We start from the raw sequence: 26,218 nt of genomic DNA on the forward strand, positions 1-26,218 counted from the left end.
AGGAATTATTGTCCATTTATTTTAGATGTAATGCAGTATTGTGGTTATGTTACTTTTTTAAAAAGAAATGTTATTGTTTAAAATAAATATTGAATTGTTTATGGATAAAATGATATGTCTGGGATTTGCTTCAAAATAATATAGAAGGAAGGGAAATAAATGGAGATAGAGATTAAACATACTGGCCATAGGTTGATAACTGTTGAAGTTCAGTGATAGGTACAACGGACTTCATTATACTATTATGTCTACATTTGGATATGTTTGAAATTTTCCTGAATAGGAAGTTAAACTTTTTCTACATCTGTAACTTGTCTTAAAATTTGTTATGCTACAACTACAACTACAAGTATAAACTACTTCCTTACTTTCCTGTATGGGGAAATGAATGAAAAAAGCATCCTGTCAGAACAAAAAGACATTTGAAAAAACATTAGGTCTCAGTTACAAAATAATCAGAAATGAGTGGCACTGTACCTGAATATTTTCATGATCACTTGGGTGCAGCAGAAAGTGAACCTCTTGCAAAGTTTTCACCTGATTCTTGCTACTAAATTTGAACACCTCTGAAATGATTAATTCAGCAAATATGGTTTTAGGAAATCCCAAGTTTCCTGTTCCTATTGCTGGAAATGCAATTGATTTTAAGGACAAGCTGTCAGTGATCTCCATACATTCTCTGATTATGTCTTCCATGATCTGAAACGCACAAAGCACATCCTTATACATCTTGTCTAGAAATGGGAGTTAGAGCAGAAAGGACAAGAATTTAGCAACTTTGTGACCTCGAATACTCCTTTTTGCTTTCAATAGTGATTAAGGGCAATCAGAAGAGGATAGAAAAATACAGGAGAAGGAAAGGAAAAGGAAAACAGAATGCGAAGACTTAAACACATTCACAATGAAGGAAAGAAGCAAAGCAACTACTGTTCTTCTCCTTCATTCTCTTCCATTCTTCACACCCTTCTCTGGCTTTCTTCACTAAGCAAGTAATAATATTATGTTCAGTAACCCTTCCCTGAGCTCCAATAATTATTGAGCACAACAATTCATTTATATTATTAACCAGTCCTCAGGAGAAGTCAGCTACAGCTGAAAGAAATGGCCACATGATGGAATCTGCCAAAAGCGTGATTATTATGGAAGAGAAACAGACAAGGCCCAATCTATGTCCAATCAATATGCTACTAAAAGGAGAACCCAAAGGGCTACCCGACTTCCTAGAGAATTCAAAACCAGGGCCAACCTTGAGTGAAGATGTGCTACCATTTCTCCACTCCGGAGCTACCACGTGAAGCACATAGCGACAGTCCAGATTCCAGCTGTTGGTTTTGAGCACTGTGCCCACGCTGACAGCCATCCCTTGTCCAACTGTGTCCAATTCGTCCTGGAGCGCTGGTCCAGCTTTTTCCAAGAGGGCCTTAGAAAGAGGCCCTCTACTAAGCTCAAGATCAGAGGGAACGGAGTTGACAACAACATCCGTCTGAAAGACAAAACCAAAAATTTGTTTCAAATTTTAACAAAAAGCATTCATCGATGATTACTATATTTGAGCCACTGGGCTTGGCACAATGGGAGACAACTAAGATGATTAAGGTTTCAGTGATTTAAATATCAACACAAGACAAAGTGTTACTAAATACTTATTTAAGTGGCACTTAGGAACAAAAGAGAGCAGTCAAAAAGCAATCTATGAATGGTATGGCATCACTGGAGGAGTCCAGAGAAAGCTGTTTCAGTAACTAGTGAAGACACCATGGGCAATGTGGGGTTTGAGAAATGGGAAGAATTTCAGCAGGCAGAGCGAGACAGAGAGCAGCATGAACATAGGCATGGTGTGTTGTGAGCTGTGAACAGATTAATTTGATCTGAGAGAGCTTCTGCAGCAAATGGTACACTCCAGGCTAGAAATGTTACACTGGGGGTAGACTGGGGGCCCACCTCGAGTGCCAAGACATTTGGACTCCCTGACAGGCAGGGAGCAGCCCTGGAAGCTTTTTCATCAGTGAATGTGAGCAGATTAGAGAGGTCAAGAGAACAGAGAAGAGGGAATGTAGCCAAGTGATTTTCAAAGCTGGCCTGCCTGGGTCACTAAGGAGTAATGCAAAGCAGTTATTGCAGTCATGGAAGCTACGCATCTATGGGAGTGAAAGGAAAGCAAAGTATGACTTTTTTTAAGAGAGAGGGTCTTGCTCTGTCACCCAGGCTGGAGGGCAGTGGCATGATCATAGTTCACTGCAGCCTTAAACTCCTAGGGTTCAAGTGATCCTCCCACCTCAGCATTCCGAGTAGTTAGGACTACAGGTATGAGCCACCATGCCTAGTTGGGAAAGAATGTCGTGACATTTGGTGTCAAAAGGGACAAGGAATGAAATTCATTCCTATTACTGATGCTTGGTCAAAAGAGTTGATTTTTAAAAATGAGACAAAATTATTTTTAACATTTTGAAATAGTGCAATGGTTAAGAGCCTGAACAAATTCCAATCCTGGCTCTACCATTTGCTAGTTGGGGGATGTGGGCAAATTACTTAACCCCTTTAAGTCTCACTCTCTCATCTGTGAAGTGAGAAGAATAATAATCCTAGAATCTGCTGCACGGCAGTGAATGAGAAAATGCATGTCAAAAACAGCACAGTGCTGGCTGGGCATGATGGCTTACGCCCTAATTCCAGCACTTTGGGAGGCCGAGGCAGGCAGATCACCTGAGGTCAGGAGTTAGATATCAGCCTGGCCAACAAGGAGAAACCCCATCCCTACTAAAAATACAAAAATTAGCTGGGTGTGGTGGCGGGCGCCTGTAGTCCCAGCTACTCGGGAGGCTAAGGCAGGAGAGTCACTTGAACCCGGGAGGCAGATGTTGCAGTGAGTTGAGATTGTGCCACTGCACTCCAGCCTAAGTGACACAGCAAGATTCCATCTCAAAATAAATAAAAAAAATAAACAAACAAACAACAACAACAAAAACCAACACAAGGCTTGGTACATAGTAACAACCAATATTAGCTATGGTTCTTGTAGTTATTACTTAAGCTTACTGTAAGTAAAAATCTGTTTTAAATCTTCCAATTCAGCACTTTAAACTAAAACAAAAAATATTTTAAACAAAGTAACAACTCAAGAAAGAAAGATGGCACATAGAAGAAAGTATTTGCAAATCATATACCTGATAAGGGACTTATATCCAAACTAGAGAAAAAATACTTAGTAATAAAAAGACAAATAACCCAAATGAAAAAGAGAAAATATAAGCCAGGTACTTTGGCTCACACCTGTAATCCCAGCACTTCAGGAGGTCAAGGAGGGAGAATCACTTGAGGCCAGAAGTTCAATGTTACAGCAAAACATGATCATGCCACTGTCCTCCAGCTTGGGTGACGGAGCAAGACCCTGTCTCTAAAAATAATTAACTAACTAATTACAAGTGGGCAAAGGATCCACATGGACATTTCTCTAAGGAAGATATACACATTGTCAAAAAGTACATGAAAAGATGTTCAACGTCATTAGTCATTATGGAAATTCAAATCAAAACCATAGTGAGATGTGACTTCACACTCACTAGGATGGCTATAATCAGAAAGAAGATATTAACAAGTGTAGACAAGAGATTGGAACTGTCAATGTTGCTGACAGGAATGTAAAACAGTGCAGCTGCTTTGGAAAATGATCTAGCAGTTCCTCAGATGGTCAAACACAGAGTTACCATATGACCCAGCCATTCCACTCTTAGGTATATACCCAAGAGAACTGAAAACACATGTTCATACAAAAACTGGTATACAAATGTTCATAGCAGAATTATTCATGGAAGTCAAACAGTGGAAACAATCCAAATGTTCATCAACTGAAGAATGGATAAATAAAATGTGGTCTATCCATACAATGGAGTATTATTCAGCCATAAAAAGGAAGTAAGTTCTGATACATGGTACAACATCGATGAACCTTGAAAACATTCTGCTAAATGAAAGAAGTCAGTCAGACAACCACAAATTGTATGATTCCATTTATATTAAATTTCCAGAATAAGTGAATCTATAGAAACAGGAAGTAGATTAGTGGTTGCCTAGGGCTGGGGAGGTGGGTGAACGGAATGGGGAGTGACTGCTCATGGGCACAGGGTTTCTTTCTGGAATGATGAGAATGTTCTAAAATTAGATTGTGATAATGATTGCATACTTCAGTGAATATACTAAAAGCCACTGAATTGCACATTGTAAACAGGTATGGTATGTGAATTATATCTCAACAAAGCTGTTTAAACAAAAAGGATGGTGATTGAGTGTGACTGTTAAGCAATTTTCAGCTTTTCTCAAGACAGTTGTGATGTAGAAATATGCTGAAACAGCAAATATATTCAGGTTAATATAGTTTCAATGGTGTCACCTTTTATCACATTATATTGGACACTAGATGGATGCTTAGATATACTTTTTCTTTTAAACAATTCAAAGCAAAACATTTGGCAAGTTTATTAAATTTTGTTCATTTCACTTAATATCATGTAAAGCACATATTCAACTGTATTTTGTTTAAAGATGATGAAGATAAGTAACACCCAGTGCTGGTAATTTAGGACTTTGGTCTTGGTCTTTGAATAAAACACTCAGACTTGATGAAACTTTCATTGTATTGTGATGTCTGTTTTCTTTTATATATATTGTGCTAATTGACCTTACTTTTAAAAAGTGCGGCAAAAAAGAGCCCAGCAGCATTCTTGGGTGGAGGAAGGGCATTCACCCAGCTCTGGCTCCCAGGGTCCCTCTGGCAGCCCCGAGCACATTCACTCCACACCAGCAGAGGAAGGTTGAGGCAAATATCCACTGGAAGACACAACTATGGCCATGCCAGTTAAGACAGTAAGGAAAAACGTTTCTGTTGGTTGGGAAATAAGTGCTGCCTGGCATCTGCCCCTCACTGCTCCCACCATCTCCACCCTGACTCCCCTGCCAGGACTCCCCCAGATCTTCCAATTAAAGAAGTAGTGCCTGGCACAGTAGGAGGCTTCAGACCCTGGGCAGATGGCTGCTGTTCTGATTAGTTAGACCCTATGTTGCTAAATAGGGTGGTTCATGCCTGTAATCCCAGCACTTTGGGAGGTTGAGGCGGGCGGATCACCTGAGGTCAGGAGTTGAAGACCAACTGGTGAAGCCTGGCCAACATGGTGAAACCCCATCTTTACTTAAAAAAAAAAAAAAAATACAAAAATTAGCCGGACATGGTGGCACGCGCCTGTAGTCCCAGCTACTAGGGAGGCTGAGGTGGTAGAATCACTTGAACCCGGGAGGTGGAGGTTGCAGTGAGCCGAGATGGTGCCACTGCACTCCAGTCTGGATGACAGAGCAAGATCCTGCCTCAAAAAAAAAAAATACAAAAATTAGCCGGACATGGTGGCACGCGCCTGTAGTCCCAGCTACTAGGGAGGCTGAGGTGGTAGAATCACTTGAACCCGGGAGGTGGAGGTTGCAGTGAGCCGAGATGGTGCCACTGCACTCCAGTCTGGATGACAGAGCAAGATCCTGCCTCAAAAAAAATAAAAATAAAAATAAACATTTTAGCCCCCCCCCCGCCGCCGCCATGCCCCTACAGCCTACAAGAATTGTCCCCACATAACGCCTGGCACCTGTAACTTCCTCAGGTCCACTTTTCACTTCCTCACTGGTGTTGGGTGCTGATGGTCCCTCAGACTCTGGCCCCAAGCTCACTTTTGCTCAGCATTGTTGACAAGATTCCTGTCCTCTGCATACCCTATGCTCTGATTGTTCTGTATCTGCTGTCAGTAAATTAGGAAATTAGTCTTAGATTTACCAAAACGTGGTAGGTGTAAAGTATAGAGAACTGTCTAAATATGTGATATTATGGATTTCTACAACTACTGGAAACCTAGAAATCTGACCTCTACACACTTTCAGTTCTCACAAATAATTGGCCGATCTCTATTAGTAAATGATTTGGTAAGGAGCCCAGTTATCTCAGGAAAATTGTTAAAAGGTGGGCGTGGAGGGCATGGGATTCTCTGCCTTGATTCTCCCCTTGGTCCTTATCTTTCTTCAGCCCTGCATGAGAGTCGCTGACTAAGTGGAGTCACAGTGCCCTGGTGGTGTTCTGTAAAGGCAACACTCACCTTAGCATTCTGCACGCCTTCTTTCACCAGCAGCATCTGCAGGCCTCCCGGCGACACCAGACTTCCTTGTTTCCATGATGTTTTCCCAGGCCCTGCTGCTGCTGGTAAACTGGGCGGGGCAGCTGGGTCTGGCAGGGTGGCTTTAAATACAGTTTTCACAGCTTCTGCAAAGGCCTCAACGGTCTTCTCAGATACATCAACAAGGTAGATTTCTTTCAAGTAGTGTCCATCCTTCTTGCGTTGGAAGTTTTCCTTGATGGCAGAAACAATGGTCTCCACGCATCGGCCTAAGGGAAAGCCAAAGACTCCAGAACTAATAGCTGGGATGGCTATGGATCGGTACTTGTATTTTTCGGCTAGACGGAGACTTAGTTGCACAGCTCTCCTTAATAGGTACACACACCTCGGGGCCTCATATTCGCTCCAGCGGGGCCCCACTGCATGGATCACATGGTGGTAGGGCAGCTTTCCTGCCTTGGAGATGGTGGCATTGCCTGGTAGGAGTCTGCCCTCTTTCTTCACTATCTGGTCACAGTCGGCCTGGAGCTCAGGGCCAGCTGCTTTTGAGAGCGCAGCGGCCAGGCCACCATAATGCTTAAGGTCCTCATTAGATGCATTCACCACCACATCGACAGGAAGCTGTGCCAAGTCACCCTGCTGCACAATGAGCACGATGCCAGGGGCTAAGGCCGTCCGAGAGAAGCACTTCTGCCCAGAGGGGCTGCCTCCCTCCTTCACTTCTTCATTCTCCTGTAGTTCAATGTAACAACCAAACAACCGTTTGATCTCACGTTGATAAAACCATGCTTTATCCCGGAAGAACATCTTGGCTCCTGGCTTATCAATATGGACACTTTTAACACAGACTGAATCCCAGGCTTGCTTGACGATGTCCATTGCCTTCAGTACTTCGGTCTTTGAGCCAGTTAGTAAAATGCCTTTTTGTTTGTTCTCAGGATTGAAACTTACCTGCACATTTGTCCTCTTTATCTTTGGCCAGAATAGCTTCTTTTCTGTCTTTAAATAGTCAATAACTAAGGAAGGCTTTACTTCAACCAGTCTCTCTATTTTCATGTTTTGTTCAATGAAGTTAAAAAGCAATGCATAGGTTTCATTTACTTCCTTTACACAGCCTGTAATAATGACTTCAGCTGTGGTTTCTGAAGATAACTCATTGATGATTACAGTGTTTGGGGAGAAATTTTGTTTCTTACGCAAACTATGAGTGAGCCCTTTCCAGTTCTTGCCATTAAGAAAGTCTTTGTTCTCAACTTCAATGTGCTTATAATCTAAGGCACTGAGCATTTGCTTTTCAGCTTCTAACAGGGCTTCAGAAGAACAGCTGGTTAAGAGAACAGTTGTACCCTCTAGCTCATAAAGTGCAAGAATTTCCTGTGCTACGAAAAGACACTTGGAGAATTCCTTCCAGTTTACCTGTTGCAAAAACTGAAAAATCTCAGGAGAAACCTGAAGGTTTTTCTGAGCCATGGTGTACACCTTTTCCTGGATTGCACACTTGACTTTATACACGTCTACACTAGGTCCTTTCAAGCACAAGTGTTGAGTGACTCCATCATAACAAATCTCTATCTCTGGGCACTCTGTGCGTAAGTGGTCCAGTAGACTGCTGTGACACAAAAGAAAATACCTGCCTGGAGAAATGACCATTTTTTCCTTCAAACTCTGCTCTTCCTTTTTAATTTTTTGAGTAGTGCTTTCTATTAACTCCTTGACTTGTACCTCAATGCTTTGGACATCCTCTGATTTCCCTGCTAAGATTACCATTTCCTTAAGTGTATCAAACTCAATCAAAATCCTGTCATCTTTCACATCATTTTTTATGGTGTCCCACATTGTTGGATCCACTTTAATTGGGGTGACTCTATATTTAGACCTGATGCTAGAGAGTGCTGTGGAAGTATCTGCCTGCCAGGTCTTGATTCTCGGTCTTCCTTCATTGACTAAGGTGGCTGCTGGTCTGATGGTAACTTTACCACTGAGTTGGGACCACGTGAGCTCACAGTGACAACGCCTCATTTCATCATTTATCTCCTCAATCAGGTGATTCTTTTTCTGTAAGAACTTCCATAAGGGAAGATCTAGTGACTCTTCAAATGGTGCTGGAAGCTTGATCAGAGGCTTCTCCTTTCCATACAAGGCTGTGCCCAGTGAGGCATAGTACGGGAATACAGAAAGCGGCATTTTATTGAAGTCGAGTTTTGTGGCCATGATGGTGTCTAACACTTAAAAGGAAAGAAAATAACGTAAGCCCAGGATGATATATGGCAAATAAAAACAAAACAAAATTTTCCTATTTTAGAGAAAAAAAAATCTAATGTTTTCTAACAAAGGAAAGAAATAAAACAAAGTAAGACCAAGATGATATGTGGCAAAGAAAAACAAAACAAAATTTTCCCATTTTAGAGGAAAAAAATCTAATGTTGGTAGAATTGTGATGTTACAGCATATTAAAAAGCAGCACTACTCTCAAAGTGCTCAAATAAAAACTGGTATGGGTTAGCAGTGCATAGGTGCACAGGTATCCCTTATTGAATGGAATAATTACTTTCTAGCCAAGATCCATCTATGTTGAAGTCCTGTTAATTAAATTCCATTTACTGTTTTCCTGATATTACTGATATATCACCATCATGTTAAGAAATATATGAGTTTGGTCACAAGCGTGAGGGTAATGTTTGCCCTAGTATAAAAAATATTTTGGTGTTCAAAGTGAAGCTCACCTTAGTATTATGCTATTTGGTCTTCCTGTATAGTCCTATAATTTTAGGCTTCAAAGTTGACTTAGATTAACATTAATAACTCGAAAAGGAGGAGCATAATAATAAATTATTATAGCTTAGCATGTGTCACACACTACTCTGAGTGCTTTACATATATTTAATTCATTTCATCCTCACAACAACCATTTGAGGTAGAGACATTATTATTATCATCCCTACTTACAAGTGATAAAACAGAGGCTAGGAAAGGTTAGATAACTTGGATAGGGTTACATAGACTGCAGATAACTCAGCTAAGATTCAGTGTTTGTCAAACCCCAAAGCCCATCCTCTTGCCCCTCTACCAAACCCGAGTCATCATCACGGTCCTCTGAGAGCCCAGCCCCACAGACTATGATTCGGTAAGACCCACACCTCCTCCTCGCCCTGCTACAATCTCCTTTTTCCACTTCACTGGAACACTCCCATGGGTGTGTTTGCGTGTGTGTGCATGCGCACGCTCTTCTCTTCCAAGCCCCTCCTCATTTTGTGTAAGTTATTAGGCAGAGCATCTGCAGAAAGGGAATCAGAATGTGCTCCAATAACAACTTGGGTTAAAAGAGCAACCTTTGTGGAAAGCTGTTAAAGTAACTTCACCTTGTGTGTGATTGGGTCCTAGAGCTGGTATCGAGCATGATGGAAAGACAGTGGCCTTCAGAGGCCCAAACATACAGCTTCAACTTCCCAACGTGGCCCTGTGGCAGCCCTACGCCTGGGCAGTATTTGTGATTACCAACATACTGAGCACTGTCAGGCACAAGCACTTTGCTGGTATTATTTCATTTCAACCTCACAGCACTCCTCTAAGGTAAGCAGTAATGTGAGTCCCATTTTACAGATAAGAACATAGAGGCTTAGGTGGGTTAAAGTAACTTGGCCAAGATTACAAAGCTAGTAAGCACCAAAGCCAGGAATCAAATTCAGGTCTGTCTGACCCAAGAACCATGGCAGATGTCATCTTAATATGTCTTCAAGTCTCCATCCTGCTTTGCTTGTCTGTAAGGACAAAGTTTATCTAACCGTGCAGATTATTAATGGGATTGTGAGATACTGTAGCGGAAAAAACAGCCAAAGATCTTACAGACATAGGTGTTCAATGAAAATTCTCTTCCTTAAAAAATAAATCAGATTTTATAAAGTTGAACCAAATAATTTTAGAGTAAAATGCCTAATTTTTTCCTCTCAAGAAATCTACATAAAACACAATATTGTGCAACAAATTCTCTTTTAAACCAAGCTCTATCTACCATCTGCCTCATTATTGGCAACCCATTGTGAATGGTGAACTTTCCTATAAGAAAAATTAACGTTGTAGGTAAACAGGAGATTTGGAAAAAAGAGAGAAGTTAGGGTATATGTTATGGGACCAGAATACCCAAGTTCAAATCCTGACTGTGTCACTTATTAGCTGTGTAATCTTGGGCAAGTTATTAGACCTTTCTGTGCTTCAGCTTCCTCATGTGTAAAACAGGGATTATAACTATCAAGATGTCCATAAGACAGACTGTCTGAGTGCACTTGGTAACACTCTGCGAAGCTGTGCAAATGTAAGTTATAATTAAAAGAAGGAGAAGCTAAGCTGGATGCAGTGACTCACACCTATAATCTCAGCAATTTAGGAGGCAAAGGAGGGAGTATTGCTTGAGCCCAGGAGTTCAAGACCAGCCTGGGAAACATGGCGAAACCCCATCTCTACTAAAAATACAATATATTAGCTGGATATGGTAGCATGTACCTGTAGTCCCAGCTACTCTGGAGGCTGAGGTGGAAGGATCACCTGAGCCTGGGGAGGTTGAGGCTGCAGTGAGCCACGATCATGCCACTGTACTTCAGCCTGAGTGACAGTGAGACCTTGTCTCAAAATAAATAAATAATAAAATGAAAATTAAAAAATAAAAAGAAGGAGAAGCTAGAGAACAAAAAAGAAAGTCAGTATATCACAGATTGTGGAGGACAGAGAATGAGTGAGTTTGGAGGAGGAGGTGTGGTCAAAAAAGTTAGATGGTACAAAGGGATCAGGGAGGAAGGGAACCTTTGAGAGGGCCCCATAGAGTTTACATGAATAGCTCTGGCAGAAAATAAACTTTCAGTAAATAGTACTTAACATTAGTTGTGTATGTGCAGAATAGCCCTTCTGAGGACAAACCCAACAGCCCCATGCCGTCAATGTTTGAAAACCCTGAAACTGTCAACTCTCACCACAAACTGGGAGGTTAATTTCTAGGGTAGAGGATTTTATGTACCCATCTCTCTCCCCGGGCCTAAGACCAGGCAGAGGGAGATTTGAATATGTGACAGAAGCTCCTCTTTGTCCCTTTGCCCAAGGAATAGTAGGTCTTTCATTCCATTTTGATTCAAACCATACTTTTACCCAGTTTTCCCAACTCATAAAAGTTGAGTTGGGAAAAGGGAGGTTCCTTCAAGTACCCTGTTGAAACAATTTCTCTCAAGTGAGTGGCATACCACATTATCCTATGTCATGCCCCACCCTTATTAATCCCAGGCACAATTTTCCTTCTTTTCCTAAGAGGCCTGGCCCCCTAATTCCTTCTGCTCAGCCTTGACCTCTGAACACAAGTAGAACCTCCAAGCTGACCTTGTATATGCCTCAGAGAACTGGCAGTCTTTGTCACAAAACACTCACAAGTGTTTCTCTAAGGTTCAGCTGGACATGGTTTTCACAGGGTCACTCCAAACAATATTCCAGCAGGCATCCACTGGTCATGTGAAACCACTCCTGTTCATTTTTGAATGACAGTACAATAGGTGAAAGAAGTAGTGGTACTGTACAGGAACTCTATGAGTTGCTGAGTATTTCTTTACCTAACCTTGTTGTAATTAATTTGAGAGTTTCTATCAAGTGTGTGGCTAAAACACAGATTATCTCCTTTTTAATATAGTATTTCAAAGATCCCAAGAATGTATTTTTCAGTCCATCATAGGTAGAGACTCATGAAAGAATCTCCTTAAATCTTTCAAAAACTTGACGTTGCTTCTCTAAAGTCTGAATCACTGGCCTTATTAAGCATCATATCCCAGATGAACAGGATTATTTATTCAATTCAAAGGAATGCATAAATAAACAAATAAAACACATCAGAACTAAATTGATAACTGTTAAGCTCAGCTAAAAATGGCCTAGATTATGCCAAGTATGACAGGTTAATAAATATTACCTTTTCTGTCAAAAAATTCAATCAGAGCTGAACTCTCTTCAGGAAAATATTCAACATTGACAACTCTTCCCCCTCCACTATAGGGATTTTCAAAGAAAAGTTTTAAACTGTAGTCATCAGCACCAGGTGGCAGGTTTTCAACCCTGATTGTTTTTGTCACTTCCAGAAGTCTTGGAGAAAGCTGAAGTTGTTTAATTGAATGGTGCCTGGTACAATCATCAACAAATCTTACAGTATCTACAAACCAAAAGAAAAAAAAAAGAAAGAAAATCAGTAAATTTTGATTGTATCTTTATGTTGTATAGAAGAAAATGTCTGGCTACTAATTGAGTTAAAAGGGAGAGCTAAGCACTCCATTTTTAGACACAATATCTTAATACCTACATGAGAATTTACATACCTAAAACTCCCAGTCTCTGAGCAACACACACGCGAATGTCTTACCTCGATTGCTGCCACTGAGCTATGTCCCCACTTCCTGCCCCAGCCATCACCAACCCTCCTGAGGGCTTTCCCTACAAATCTCATTTCACCCCTTTCTCAAGCCCTTCAATGGCTCCCCATTACCTGCAGGTATGAGTGTTGACACTCCTCAGCCAGGTGTACAATGCCCTTGGCAATGTGACTCGAAACTAATTTCCAAGCATCACCTTTGGTTATTCCCTGCCATTCATTTTATTTTCCATGTTGCCACAAAAACTAGTCATTATTTTTGTAAACCCCGTTCTCCTTTAAAGGGTCTTTGGGTATACAATTTCCTGCATTTGGAATGCTCTTCTCCAATTTTTTATCTTGATCCTATTCATCTTTCAGGACTCAACTGTCTCTTTGATAATAAGTATTGGCCTGGCGTGGTGGCTCATGCCTGTAGTCTAAGCACTCTGGGAAGCCAAGGCAGGCGGATCACCTGAGATCAGGAGTTCGAGAAAAGCCTGGTCAACATAGTGAAACTCCGTCTCTACTAAAAATAAGAAAATTAGCCGGGCATGGTTGTGCACGCCTGTAGTCCCAGCTACTCGGGAAGTTGAGGCAGGAGAATTGAACCCGGGAGGCAGAGGCTGTAGTGAGCTGAGATCATGATACTGCACTGCATTCCAGCATGGGCGACAGAGAGAGACTCTGTCTTAAAATAATAATAATAAGAAGAAGAAGAAGAATTATCGATGGTGGGCCCACGATGTGCCAGGCACTGTGCTAGGATATGAGGATATGGAAATAAACATAACAAGTCTCTGCCAGTGCATTATCCATGAGGGAGCAAGTCTTGAGAGCAAATAAATTGCCTATTGTGGGATCAAATGAGGTGGGAAGACTAATACTGGGAATCAGAGAATGATTCCCAGAGTAAGTGGCTCTTATCTGGGTTTTGAACAATGAAGAGGGGTTTACCAGATGGATAGGGAAACAGCTATGTCAAGCAGATGGAATATATTCTGGACATTATCAAATGGTACTACTGGAGTATAAACTTCACAGAAGCAAGACCAGGCCACCTTGTTTGAAAGGGGGTCCCTTTCCTCCCATTTCCCACAGCTTTTTGTTCACAGCTTAGAAAGACAGCTTCTTCTCTTGGACCTTCCTTATTTGTTTACATATGGGCTTCCTCCCCGACCCCAGGCTGTGAGTTTCTCAAGGGCAGGAACCTGATTATTCATCTCTGCCCACAGCACCTAGACCAGTGCCTAACACATATTAGGCATTCAAGATTCTGATCAATGTACAAAAGCAAGTCCATTTAGTTTTCCCTTTGTAAGAAATAGTAATAAATTTGAAATAAGAATAGCTCCCTTTGAGTCCTTACTATGTCTCAGGTACTATGTTAAGTTGTTAGGTACTTTCATTTTCTTTTTCTTCTTTTTTTCTTTCTTTTTTTTCAGACACGGGCTCTCACTCTGTCACCCAGGCTGGAGTGCAATGGTATGATCTTGGCTCACTGCAACCTCTGCCTCCCAGGCTCAAGTGATTCTCCCACCTCAGCCTCCTGAGTAGCTGGGAGTACAGGTGCGCACCACCATGCCTGGCTAATTCTTGTATTTTTGTAGAGACGGAGTTTCACCATGTTGCCCAGGCTGCTCTCAAACTCCTGGACTCAGGCTATCATCCACCTTGGCCCCCCAAAGTGTTGGAACTACAGGCCGTGAGCCACTACACCTGGCCCTATGTTAAGAACTTTTCAAACATTATCTCATTCAATCTTTACAAAAACTATATTAGGTAGGTATTATTGTGACATTGTATAAATGAGGAAAGTGAGGCACAGACAGGATAATAACTTGGTCAACCTCATATAACTAGTTAAATGGCAGAGCTGGAATTTTGACTCCATGACCTGTGCTCTTAACCATTCCACTGCCATGGTCATGGAAGAGTGAAGGCTTAGAATTGGAAAATGTACTTGTTTTGGGTGGTGACAGCTCTCTTCCCAATCTCAGAGATTGTCTACAGATTCCTGACAACTACCTTAAAGAGCACCCATTTTCTGCATTACATGCACTTACTCATACCTACATATGTGAATGACCATGAAAGTGCTAAAGAAATATCTGGTAAAGTGGTAAGAGGACAGGTATAGAGGTAGGCTGCCTGGGTTCAAACCCAGTTCATCCATGCATTTGCACCTTTGTGTTTTGTCTCCCCAGCTCTAACATGGAGATCAATAATAATAATCTCATAAGGTTTTAGAAAGGATAAATAAATTAATACATGTAAAGAGGCTGGCATAGCACCTGGCTTATAGTCAGCACTCTATGAGTGTGTGTTATCATTACCTTCCACGAAGTCCAGTTTGGTAATACAAATATTGACTTCACCCAGTGAGATAACACATGTGAAAAAGCCGACTCCTTTACTTGGAATCACTTGGATTTTAGATGCCTATTTTGCTGTGTTCACACGCTCTATTACTCTCTCTGCCTGTCTCTCTCTTTCTCAGTCACACACACACTTGGGTACTCCTGCAATAAAGTTAATTCTACTAAAAATACCGGAATTTGGTTTCAATATGAATACGAATATGCTTCTTTTTCAAAATAAAAAAAAAAAACTATATTAACTTGGAAACCTCTCTTAGTAGCTACTAGAAAGAGTCAAACTTTCAGAGATGTCCCACTAAGAGGTATCTCAAGTCCCATGATATGGTGCAAAGAAGATAGACAGAGGAAGTGTCACCTCATCTTACCTATGTGCTTTTGAAAGGTAACAACAGCGACATCAAAATCTCTTATTACTTCCAGTTGAAAGTCATCACTGGACAGGCCACTGATGTTCTCCACTAACAAGGTAAGGATTATGTCAGTCACATTTGCCTTGAGGTTTTCAAATGCCACCAAAGAGGAAATATTTTCACATTCCTCTGGGATATCTTCAATTTTGTCTGATCCACCATCGAGAGGGAGTTTTGCTTCCAATTCTTCTGACACATCTGATTTTAGGAAGACAAAAGAGGTACAAGATGTTATAGTTATCTACTATGGTCTTAGCAAACTAAGTTATCACAAGGCACTGCCCTCTTTCCTTGCCAATCTCTTGGCTAACTCACAGAAAAACAGACCTTGGATGGCTTTTGGCTTTATTTAAATAAAAGCTACATGTAACATGTAATTGCCTATTACTAAAGTTCATATTTTTAAATTTTCATGTTGAAAAAATACGTCTGTATTTTCAAGATTAAAGGCATTATAGAGATAAAAAGATTTTCATTTATTGCTGGTGGGTACATATATTAACCTCTGGAAATGAATTTTAAAAATTTGTATGCAATTATTAGTAATAAGAAAAAATATTCACACTACTTAGCTAAGTAAATAGTCATTTATAGAACAATTTACATTATAGGACTATTTTTATATGTGAATTTTATATTAAAATTATACATAATTGAGGTTTAATTTTATTATACCCTTTTCTGCCTGGCCTTTTTGAGGAATCTGCCTTATCCTTCCTAGCACTCAATATCTATTTCTAGCACAGCACCATACTAAAATTATTGAACTAAGCTTCTCAAAAGCAAGACGCATGTTTATTCATCCTTGTATTGCTGGCATATGGTATATAACTGAGGCTCAGTAAATGTTTGCTGAATTGGAGATTTACTGCTTGGGTCACTGGAGGAAAGCAAGACTATCTGATGGTGCCCAAACATGGGTATCACCTAACACATTATACTCCAAAAAACAGTTAAGTTCGCATACAAAGCCCGCTGAATGGCAATCACCCAGCTGACTCATTCCTCTCCACTGCTGACCATAAAAGTGAGTTACACATACACACAAGATCAGTCTCACTGTATGCTTGTCCACTGAAGCATGGTGTGTATGATCTGATCTTTAGGCATTCTGTGGACAGTTATTCAATGGGGACTCTTATCGTGTTCAAGACCCTGGATATAAGGAGAGGAAAGAATATAAAAATATTAGATAAGACATTTACAGATTTTCTAATGGAGGTATATGAGAAAAATGACATGTGTAAACGTTCGCAGTGGCAGCATAAAATGCTCTGTGTGCACCAAATCCATTTTGCTTACTTCCTGGACAATATTTCTCAAGTTTCCTGCAGTTCAGTTTCAATAGTAGTGTCCCTGCAGTTAATGGAATATGGGTGGAAGTGAATTCCACCTTCAGGCCTGGCCAATATAAATCTCCTTAATATAAAACCCCATTCTCCCTTGCAGTGACCTTGGACACCACATTTAGAGATAATGGTGTCAAAGGGTGGAAGGAGCCTGGGTCCCTGAATGACCACATGAAGTGGTTGACACTCCCACCACCACCCCAGCTGCCAACTACACTGAACTCTGATGAGAAGGACAGATAAACTTGTGTTGTGGCCAGGTGCAGTGGCTCACGCCTGTAATCCCAGCACTTTGGGAGAATGAGGCAGGTGGATCACTTGAGGTCAGGAGTTCGAGACCAGCCTGGCCAACATGGTGAAACCCTGTCTCTACCAAAAATACAAAAATTAGCTGAGCATGGTGACACACGCCTCTAATACCAGCTACTTGGGAGGCTGAGGCAGGAGAATCGCTTGAAGCTTGGAGGCGAAGTTTGCAGTGAGCCTAGATTGTACCACTGCACTCCAGCCTGGGCAATTTCATCTCAGAAAAACAAACAAACAAACTTGTGTTGTGTTAGGTTACTGATTTGGGAGGTTGTTTATTACAACAGTTAGACCACTCTGTTGTGTGCTGCTGACTATCATGCCATGAACACACTCATGCTAAGTTAAAAAAAAAAATAGCTTAAGGATAAAGCAACTACATAAATTAGCACTAAGTGAGACAGGTATAACAAATCAGAATGACTGCTGGGCTAGGGAGGAGGCTGTATGTGTTTAATCCCTGCTGCCACTCTTTAGCCATGTGACCTTGGGCATGTCTCTTAATCATAAAATGAGGGTATAGGACTAAATGAATTGGACTGAAAGAATCTTTCCAGCAACATAGTTTTATAACGCCATCAATATTAGACGCTTCACCACAAGAAAGGCTTAATTCACCAAAAAAGAGCATTAACAATCAAGCCAAGAGTCCCAGAAAGAGATACAAGGGCTGGGCTGGCATGGAAAGACTTGAGAGGAGAGGAGGAAGTTCAGCAGGTCTTGAAGGGTATGTGGAACTGGGTAGAGAAAAGTGGAATAGAGGTAATTGTGAGCAACAGAAGCACAGGGAGAGTGCTGCAATTGCATCAGACAATTTAGAAAACAGCGATTAGACTGATGTGGCTCAAAACGAGCACATTTGTGCAGAATGAAGAAAATGAGGCCAGAAAAGCAGACTAGATCCAGAAGGTGGTCTGGACTTTATCTCCCAGTTTGTGGTAAGGGTGAGTCATGGAAGGTTTCCATGAAAAGGATGGCAGGCTATTTAGCAATAGTGCAAAGGGCTGGTCAGGTTTAAGGAGAAGGGTGGCAGACACAGAGCAAGCAGGGAGCTCCTGCCATGCTGAACTTGTGAGGTAAAAAGGAACGGCCTGTGGTGAGAGAAGGATGGATAAGGAAAACTTTAAAAGAAAATGAGACTGGGTGCAGTGGCTCATGCCTGTAATCTCAGCACTCTGGGAGGCCAAGGTGGGAGGGTCACTTGGGGCCAGGAGTTCAAGACTAGCCTGGGTAACATAGTGAGACCATGTCTCCACAAAAAATGTTAAAAATTGGCTGGGCATGGTAGTGCACGCTATGATAGCCCCGGCTACTTAGGCGGTTGTGGTAGGATTGCTTGAGCCAGGGAGGTTGAGGCTGCAGTAAGCCAAGATAGCCTGAGCAACTCAGTGAAACCCTCTCTCCAAAAAAAAAAAAAGTCTCTATGATCAGCAGATGTGAAAGGCTTGATGCGTGAAATGTCTAGTAGGTGACAAGCAGCCTGATTGTGTACTTCAAGAGAAATGAGGCAGCCAGAAAGGGCCCCTGCTTGGGGAGGAAGATGACACATGTGGCTTCGGGCACGTTGGCTCTAATATACTTCCCAAAAGAAGGTCAGACAGAAATTCTGGAATTGAGAGAGGAGTCCAGTCTGGGGATATGGATTTGAAAACACCAGAATTTCCGACCACAGGTAAGCAGTATTTCTCTGCTCTTGCCCTTGTCTCTTCTCCAAGACCTTCCAAGTGCTGGTTTCTACCTTTCAGACCCAGCCCAACTAAGCTTATCCTGCAACAGGACACTAGCTCAGTGCTGACATCACCTGACATTGGTGTGTGTGCCTTTCCCTGCCCTGTCACCTCCTGCTGATGCCTCAGTTTTAAACTTTTCGCATGAGGTTTCGGGCATGCCTAGTGCAGTGTCTTCCACTATCCCCATCTCTGAGAAACAGAATCCAGTTAGTACCTACTCTCCACCCACACTTTGCTCAGTTCTGAAACTGTCTACCACGTTCCAATTAATTTCAAGAGTCCCAGCCCAGCCTTAGGGCCATTGTCAGGGATCAGTGTGGAGTAACCATTCAGCAAAGAATCTCTGCTTCCCTTAAAGGAGCCAACTTAAGTATCTCGTGTAGACCACCCAAATTCCTAGCTGGCTACTATCCTTAGAGTCCAGGTCAGGTAAAAACAGGTTAGCAAATGGGCCTAAAATCCCCAGGACAATGAAAAGTCTATTGGTGGAAGGGGACTGGGCCTTTAGCTGGGAATACATTTGGGAGTTTTAAGCAAATTTAAAACAGTGCTAACATGTCAGTTAAGACAGAGTTAAGGTAAAAATCTACTAAGTCATAAGAAACACAGATGTGATTAAATTTTAGATCTAGGGCTATAGAGCAAGAATAAATATGCACATAGAAAACCACTTCCTGGTCTGAAGTTGAGCTTGAGTGTATAGCACTTTGGCATCTTCCAAGAAAAAGATAAGGCCTTAGGAGATCCCAACAACAAACACTGGGAGCTGGGGGAGCCAGTTCCACAAGTGAGGAATGGAAAGCAGGAATTACTCTAAAGAGACAAAAAATTCCTATTTCATGAAACTCCTGAGCTGCCTAAGAAAGCCATGCATACTAAATTCTACAGTTTTAACAGGACTACCATATTAGATAAAAATAAGCCATATATCCCTATCCAATCTTTTTGCCAAATAAAGGCAGCTCTTACTCTAGTGCCATTTTCCAAAAGAGAAAGTTGCAGAAAACTACATGTTCTCAAGACAATTTCAATATTAGAGGACAATGATTATATATTGTTCCTTTTCCTTAAGGTTTAGATACATGTATCACTTTATCTCTCTGGTTCGGTTCATTCAGAGTGGTTCACTTCCTACCCTTTATACTAGCATGCTTAGCTATGAAAACTAGTTGCTTCTTTAGTAAATGTCAGGTGGCATGACAGCTCAATGCCCAGATGCTAGCTGAGCACTGGAGTCCACAACAGCTAATTAGTCACTGGTTGTTTCCTACAGCAGATGAGATAAGAAGAGCTGCTGTCTTTTAGAGGACTGCAATCCTCCAATCCAATCCTGCACCAGTGCTCAAAAGCCTGTGTTCACAGAGGAGTCACAACTTCCTGTTTTGGCTTCAGAGCACAGCACCCTCACACCCAGCGCTCAGGAAGTAGTGCTAAGCCACGTGCGACTCCCTTGGACATATCATGTCCTCGCTTCTCAGTGTCTGGCTCAGCACAAGTGGAAAGTAAAGATCAGCTCATCACCACCTCTCTGGCACTTCTTTGCCCTCCCCTCTATTGCAACGTGTCTCCCAGGCCCCAGAGAGAGCAGTTCCAATCGTTATGACCTGAGCCCTAAAAGCCACCCTCTGCACAGCTGGCTCAGAATATGAAGAGGATGCAGTCCAAGGCAGCTCCCAGCGGAGCACATCCTGCATTGTGAAAGTCAAGAAGAGAGGGCTGACTCCCTCAAGTGCTGCCTTTAATAACTGCTTGGTGAATGTCAGAGTCATCTCAACTGAGATTTTACCTGGTTCTTTGACATCTTCTTTGGTCTTGGATTCCTGAAACGCAAACGATGAAGTAGCATTAATACATTATTAACAATTTCTTTACATAAGAAAATGTCCTTGGGACCAGCCTGGAGATGGAGGAAATAGAAACAATAATGAAAAGGTCTGATAATGGTGCTCTTGAATACATCTGGGGCCATACATAGTGGCATATTCACTTTCAAGTCACAAAAATTACCAATGAAGATGAGACACAAATAACAGAAACCTCAATTAACACCAAGTGTTTGGGAATATGAGGTACATCCTACATCAGAGAAACATCTTAGCTCATAATTTTTTCCTTGTTTAATATTTATTGAGGCTGAACTTGGTGACTCACACCTGTAATTTCAGCATTTGGGAGGCCAACGTGGGAGGATCGCTTGAGGCCAGGAGTTCAAGGCCAGCCTGGGCAACATGGTGAGACCCCCATCTCTAAAAAAAAAATTTAGGAAAAAAAAATTGGCCAGGCATGCTGATGCATGCCTGTAGTCCCAACTACTTGGGAGGCTGAGGCAGGAGGATCACTTGAGCCCAGGAGTTCAAGGTTACAGTGAGCTATGATGGTGCCACTGCACTCCAGCCTAGGAGACAGATCAAGGCACTGTCTCTAAAAAAGATAAAAATTAAATTAAGGCCAGGTGCAGTGGCTCACACCTGTAATGCCAGAACTTTGGGAGGCCAAGGCAAGTAGATCACATGAGCCCAGGAGTTCAAGATCAGCCTAGGCAACATGATAAAACCCTGACTCTACAAAAAATACAAAAAATTAGCCAAGTGTGGTGGCATGCGCCTGCAGTCCCAGTTACTGGGGAGGCTGAGGTGGGGGGATCGCCTAAACCCAAGAAGTCAAGGAGGCAGTGAGCCATGATCATGCCATTGCACTTCAGCCTGGGCAACAGAGTGAGACCCTGTCTCTGAAAAAGAATACTAAAACAAATAAAAATAAAACATTTACTGAGTGTTTATTATATATAACAAGAACTGTGCCATGTGCTTTATACAGATCATCTTGTTTAACCCTCATGATAATCCTACAATCTGTTGTTGAATCATTATTGTTACTATTCCATTTTACAATTGGGGTGATGCTTAACACATGTAGTATGGATTGCTGTCTCCTCAAAATGACATACAAAATAAAACAAATATAACAGGTTCCAGGTTATAAAGAACTCAGGAGACACAGACCCCAAATTTTATATCCCAAACCATCATTATTATAACCCCCAAATCTTGACTTTTCCAAATGTGTTTAAAATCACATAAAAGGTACCCCCAGCCAGGTGTGGTGGCTTATGCCTGTAATCCCAGCACTTTGGGAGGCCTAGGCGGGTGGATCACGAGGTCAGGAGTTCGATACCAGCCTGGCCAATATGGTGAAACCCCATCTCTACTAAAAATACAAAAATTATCTGGGCATAGTGGCGTATGCCTGTAGTCCCAGCTACTCCGGAGGCTAAGGCAGAAGAATCGCCAGGAAGCAGAGGTTGTAGTGAGCTGAGATCACACCACTGCACTCCAGCCTGGGCGACAGAGCAAGACTGCATCTAAAAAAAAAAAAGGAAGTACCCCCTCTTACTTTATCCCATACTACCCTACCCTACCACTGCCCTTACTCCCCCTACATTTGTAATCTGCTTTTCTCACTGCAGTTTGCTTCATATTTTTCTTTCCAGTGTATTTTCCTCATTGTGATTCTCATCTCACACACCTTGTAAGACCTAAATCCCTTTTATTCATGCCTAAAGTTTACTTGCCTGTGTTAGAAGTTCCTCCTCAAAGCCATGATGGATTTCATCTGTGGTTGCAGGTAACTGGACAGTTAATTTGAATGTTCCTTTTCCTTGCAATACTAACTCATGATTTTTTCTCTCCAGAACCTTCTGCCGAACTGAAATGCCCAAAGGGGGGAAAAACAGCCAAATGACAAGCAATCTTTATTTACAGAATTATTCTATGATTTCTATGGGCTGCATTATCATCCATCAATGGCTTCGTCGGTTTCTCAAGAGAGGCTACGTGAAGTAAAAGGGGAAAAGTTTAGCAAGCAGATATGGATTTGAATTGTATCCTTAAACTGACTTTTTAATATTGACCATGTTTCCTAATAAGCCGTACTTACAAAGCCTTAGTTTTCTTGTCTATTTGTAAGGTTAATGGAGATATGTTGGTAATGTATGATAAAATAGACACATCTGAAACAGGGTTTAAAATGTTATGTCAATTTATACCACCTTTTCAGAAATCCAGTGAACTGTATAAAAGTGAGATACAGCTTCCCATTCATTTCTGTTTGCTATACACGAATACATACAGACAAGTGCTGGTGGGCTCATTCTTATTATCTGCCTATTAGGTTTATATCAATCAAATCAGGTTATCCTGTGGGCCCGCACCTGTTGAGGCCATTTCCTGGCATGGAGGGTGGAGAGTGGAGAATATCCTCTGCAGAAGAAGAATGCATTTTGGGGACTTCAAGGGTAAGTCATTCATTGTTAGCAAATTCCTGACCCTTGTTACTGAGAAAGTGGTTCCTCAAGTAGGAAACTGAAACTGACTAGGGATTTTCCACCCCCAAGAACTTTGACCATACTAGGTTTTGAGTTTGTTTTTGTTTTGTTTGTTTTGTTTTTTGTTTTTTGTTTTGTTTTGTTTGAGATGGAGTCTTGCTCTGTCGCCATGCTGGAGTGCAGTGGTGCGATCTCTCCTCACTGCAACCTCCGCCTCCCTGGTTCAAGTGATTCCCCTGCCTCAGCCTCCTGAGTAGCTGGGACTACAGGCGCACACCACCACGCATGGCTAATTTTTTTGTGTGTTTTACTAGGGATGGGGTTTCACCATGTTGGCCAGGATGGTCTTGATCTCCTGACCTTGTGATCCGCCCACCTCGGCCTCCCAAAGTGCTGGGATTGCAGGCATGAGCCACCGCGCCTGGCTGGTTGTGAGTTTTAGTAAGTTTTGGGTCATCTGTGCTGGGCGGTAAGACAAGAGGGGCTACTGGAGCAGCCTGGGGGTGGAGGAAGAGGAGTTGTGTGCTGGGGCTGGTCAAGGATGATAGCCCAGCAGTAAGACTAAAATCTTTTCTGCTTAGAAGGCTAGAATTGAGTTATTTTATCATCACAAAATTATATTTTGTGATATTTGTATTTTTATTCATTTGGGGTTGTCAGCAAACTACAGAAATTCTGAAACTTTAACACACAAAGGTCACCTGGGATGCCGGTTAAACACATGCTTACCACCCACCCCACATTCACTGAACCTGAATCTCTAAAACAGAGCTGGGAAGGTGCCTGGTTAACCTGCTCTCCAGGTGATTCAGATGGGTGAGACCTACTTCTAAGGATAATGGAATCTAAAGAAGAAAGAAGCATCCTTAAGGGCCAGATCGATGGTGATGTTGACCTCTGAAGTCAAAGTGGGGAAAACTCTCAAGGAAAAGCGACACCCAAAAGGGAAAAGATCACATAGTTGCCCTTCTGAGCACTCCTTGGTGAAATTAATCCTAGGAAAATATGGTATTTTGTTTTCATAAGGGCCATGAGCCAGTCATGTCTCCTGTCCCCCTCCTTCCTTCATGCTGTGCACCCTTCTTTTTCTGTTTCATTTTTCCTTTTTAGATCCCTTCTGGGGCCCTTTAATTGCACGGCCTCAGTCTCAGCCTCCTTGCTTCTCCTCTGGCCCAAATGCTTCTCCAAATCCAGAGACAAGAAAGCGGAATTAGGGGTTGACTAGATTCCGATGGGTCACCATCCAAAAGATGCCAGTGGAAAAGGCGCCTATTCTGGGAGCTGCAGGTCACAGGCTTCCCATTGCAGACCAGGGAGGCCCTTGAGCCAGCAGATCATCGGTGGGCTCTTGACCCACCAAGTAGTGGGGAGTAGGGGAGTGGGGAGTAGTGGGGAAGAAGGGAAAACGCCCCTTAATGGCCTGTAAGGAGGGAACTTTGCCAACTTTCCCCCTCCAAAGCTCAAATCTCCCAACCCACTGTCACTTCAGAATATCATCCTTGCTCCCAATCTGAGCACTAGAGATTCAGGGAAGAGGCCCCGGCAGGCCGTCGACAATGGGGACCTGTGGTCGATCAACAGGCCCTCCAATGTGGCCGCTGTGACGGCTCTACGTTGACATTCAGGCCGTGTGATTTTAGGCAGCGCCTCTGCCTCTCTCCCAAGTGACCCCAGGACCTCTGGGAATCTCCAAGACCCACGAGGAATCTCTGTGACTTGTCACGTTTCTTAAAGAAAAGGAAAAGACAGAAAAGGATGACAAGAGGATAGACTCACTTCACAACAACAACAAACAATAACACCACCACAACAGGGAAAGACAGAAAATGATCGAGGGATAAAGAGTCACTTGCGCGGTTCCGCCGCCACCTCCGGGCCGCGCCGTTAAGCGCCTGGAAGCGCAGGGCGCCGGGGAACCGCAGCGCCCCGGGAGCGCTCGGAGTCCATCCTGTCGCCCCGCCCCCGGCCCGGCCACCTCCGCTACAGCAGCCGCCGGAGCCGGGCGAGTCCCCCTCCGGTGTGTGCCCCGCAGCCATTTCCCTGGAGGGAGGGCAGAGGTGCCCCCTCCTCAACCCACCCCTCGCGCCCCTCACCGTCCTCCGGGTAGAAGAGCACCAGGAAGCGTGACGGGCTGCTGGGATCCTGGTGGACCTCACACTCGCCGCCTCCCGACTTCTTCCGGCTCTGGAAGTACATCTGCAATTTGGTGCTCAAGTTCTTCGGGGGGTCGGGGCCCCAAGAGCCCTCGACCAGCAGCGGGAAGGAGCCGGGCACAGCCATCCTCAGCACCGTTCTCCGCCGGACTGCAGGGGCCGCGCCAACTCCGGGCCGCTAACTTTGACTCTTTCGCTTTCGTTTCCTGGGAAACTCCCAGGCGTTGGTTTCCTTTTGCCTTCAGCCTAACACAGCGGACCCAGGAATGGTCGAGTCATCCCCCGCCCACCTCCCCACCTTCGCATTCGGCCCACAGCCAAGGCCAAAGTAACCCTTTGAGGCTGGCCAGCCGCGCCCCGGGAAGGCGGCCTCCGTTCACCTGTGCTCCGCGGGCTCCCACACCCCCTCCTAACTCCGGCCCCGCTGCCTGCCGCTCACCCCAACCGCAGATCAAGTCGGCAGCTTTGGGGCACCAGACCTTGGCCAAACACAAAGATCATTTACTTTTTGCCGCAAGCCGACCCTTTACAAAAGAATAAAACGACTCGCAAACTGTGGCCCTTTTAGAATGTTTGCTGCCTATTTGGGGGCTTTTTCAGCAATTAATGTGATTATCAGAATTTTACGTTGCTTTCCCTGTTTGGCTTTCTGTTCCTTAATCTGTTAGTATTACTTGTCTAGAAATGTGGGAGAAACAATTACACTCATAGGTTTTTTTGTGGAATATTTACTAGGCGCCATGAATTCACTCACTGAGCTCTCACTGAGATTACGGAGCTATGGTGAACACAGCGGGGAATAGCTGCTCTGGGAAAGAATATGCATGTGTTCCTGGAACAGATGAGGAGTGGCTCCTAGCCCAGCTGTGGTGGCTCAGGGAGGGTTTATGGGGCGGTGACGTGTAACCTGATAACCCCAAGGATATGGAGGGGGAGGGAGCTTGGAGGGGTAGGAAGTGGAGTTCCACACGTACAGGATCACTCCGGCTGCTGCGTGGTGGCTAGAGTGGAGGCAGAGAGGTCAGCCAAGTGGCTACCATAGTGTCCCAGGT

General features: G+C 43.0%; 1 protein-coding gene across 1 annotated transcript in view; it reads right to left on the reverse strand.

Moving 5' to 3' along the window:
* Window positions 1–25,352, reverse strand: part of PARP14 (poly (ADP-ribose) polymerase family, member 14) — a 50,527-nt gene extending 25,175 nt beyond the window's left edge. The window contains exons 1-8 of the mRNA XM_011950800.1: window positions 25,107–25,352; window positions 22,261–22,394; window positions 20,476–20,509; window positions 15,260–15,502; window positions 12,082–12,318; window positions 6,126–8,368; window positions 1,247–1,483; window positions 478–699 (exon numbers count right to left, since the gene is read on the reverse strand). Coding sequence (XP_011806190.1) covers window positions 478–699; window positions 1,247–1,483; window positions 6,126–8,368; window positions 12,082–12,318; window positions 15,260–15,502; window positions 20,476–20,509; window positions 22,261–22,394; window positions 25,107–25,293 — 3,537 coding nt within the window. The 5' untranslated portion in view covers window positions 25,294–25,352. The remainder of the gene's footprint in view (window positions 1–477; window positions 700–1,246; window positions 1,484–6,125; window positions 8,369–12,081; window positions 12,319–15,259; window positions 15,503–20,475; window positions 20,510–22,260; window positions 22,395–25,106) is intronic.
* Between the last annotated feature and the right edge of the window lie 866 nt (window positions 25,353–26,218).

This window comes from Colobus angolensis, unplaced genomic scaffold, assembly GCF_000951035.1.
Source record: "Colobus angolensis palliatus isolate OR3802 unplaced genomic scaffold, Cang.pa_1.0 Scaffold31, whole genome shotgun sequence".
In the NCBI taxonomy this organism is placed as follows: domain Eukaryota; kingdom Metazoa; phylum Chordata; class Mammalia; order Primates; family Cercopithecidae; genus Colobus; species Colobus angolensis.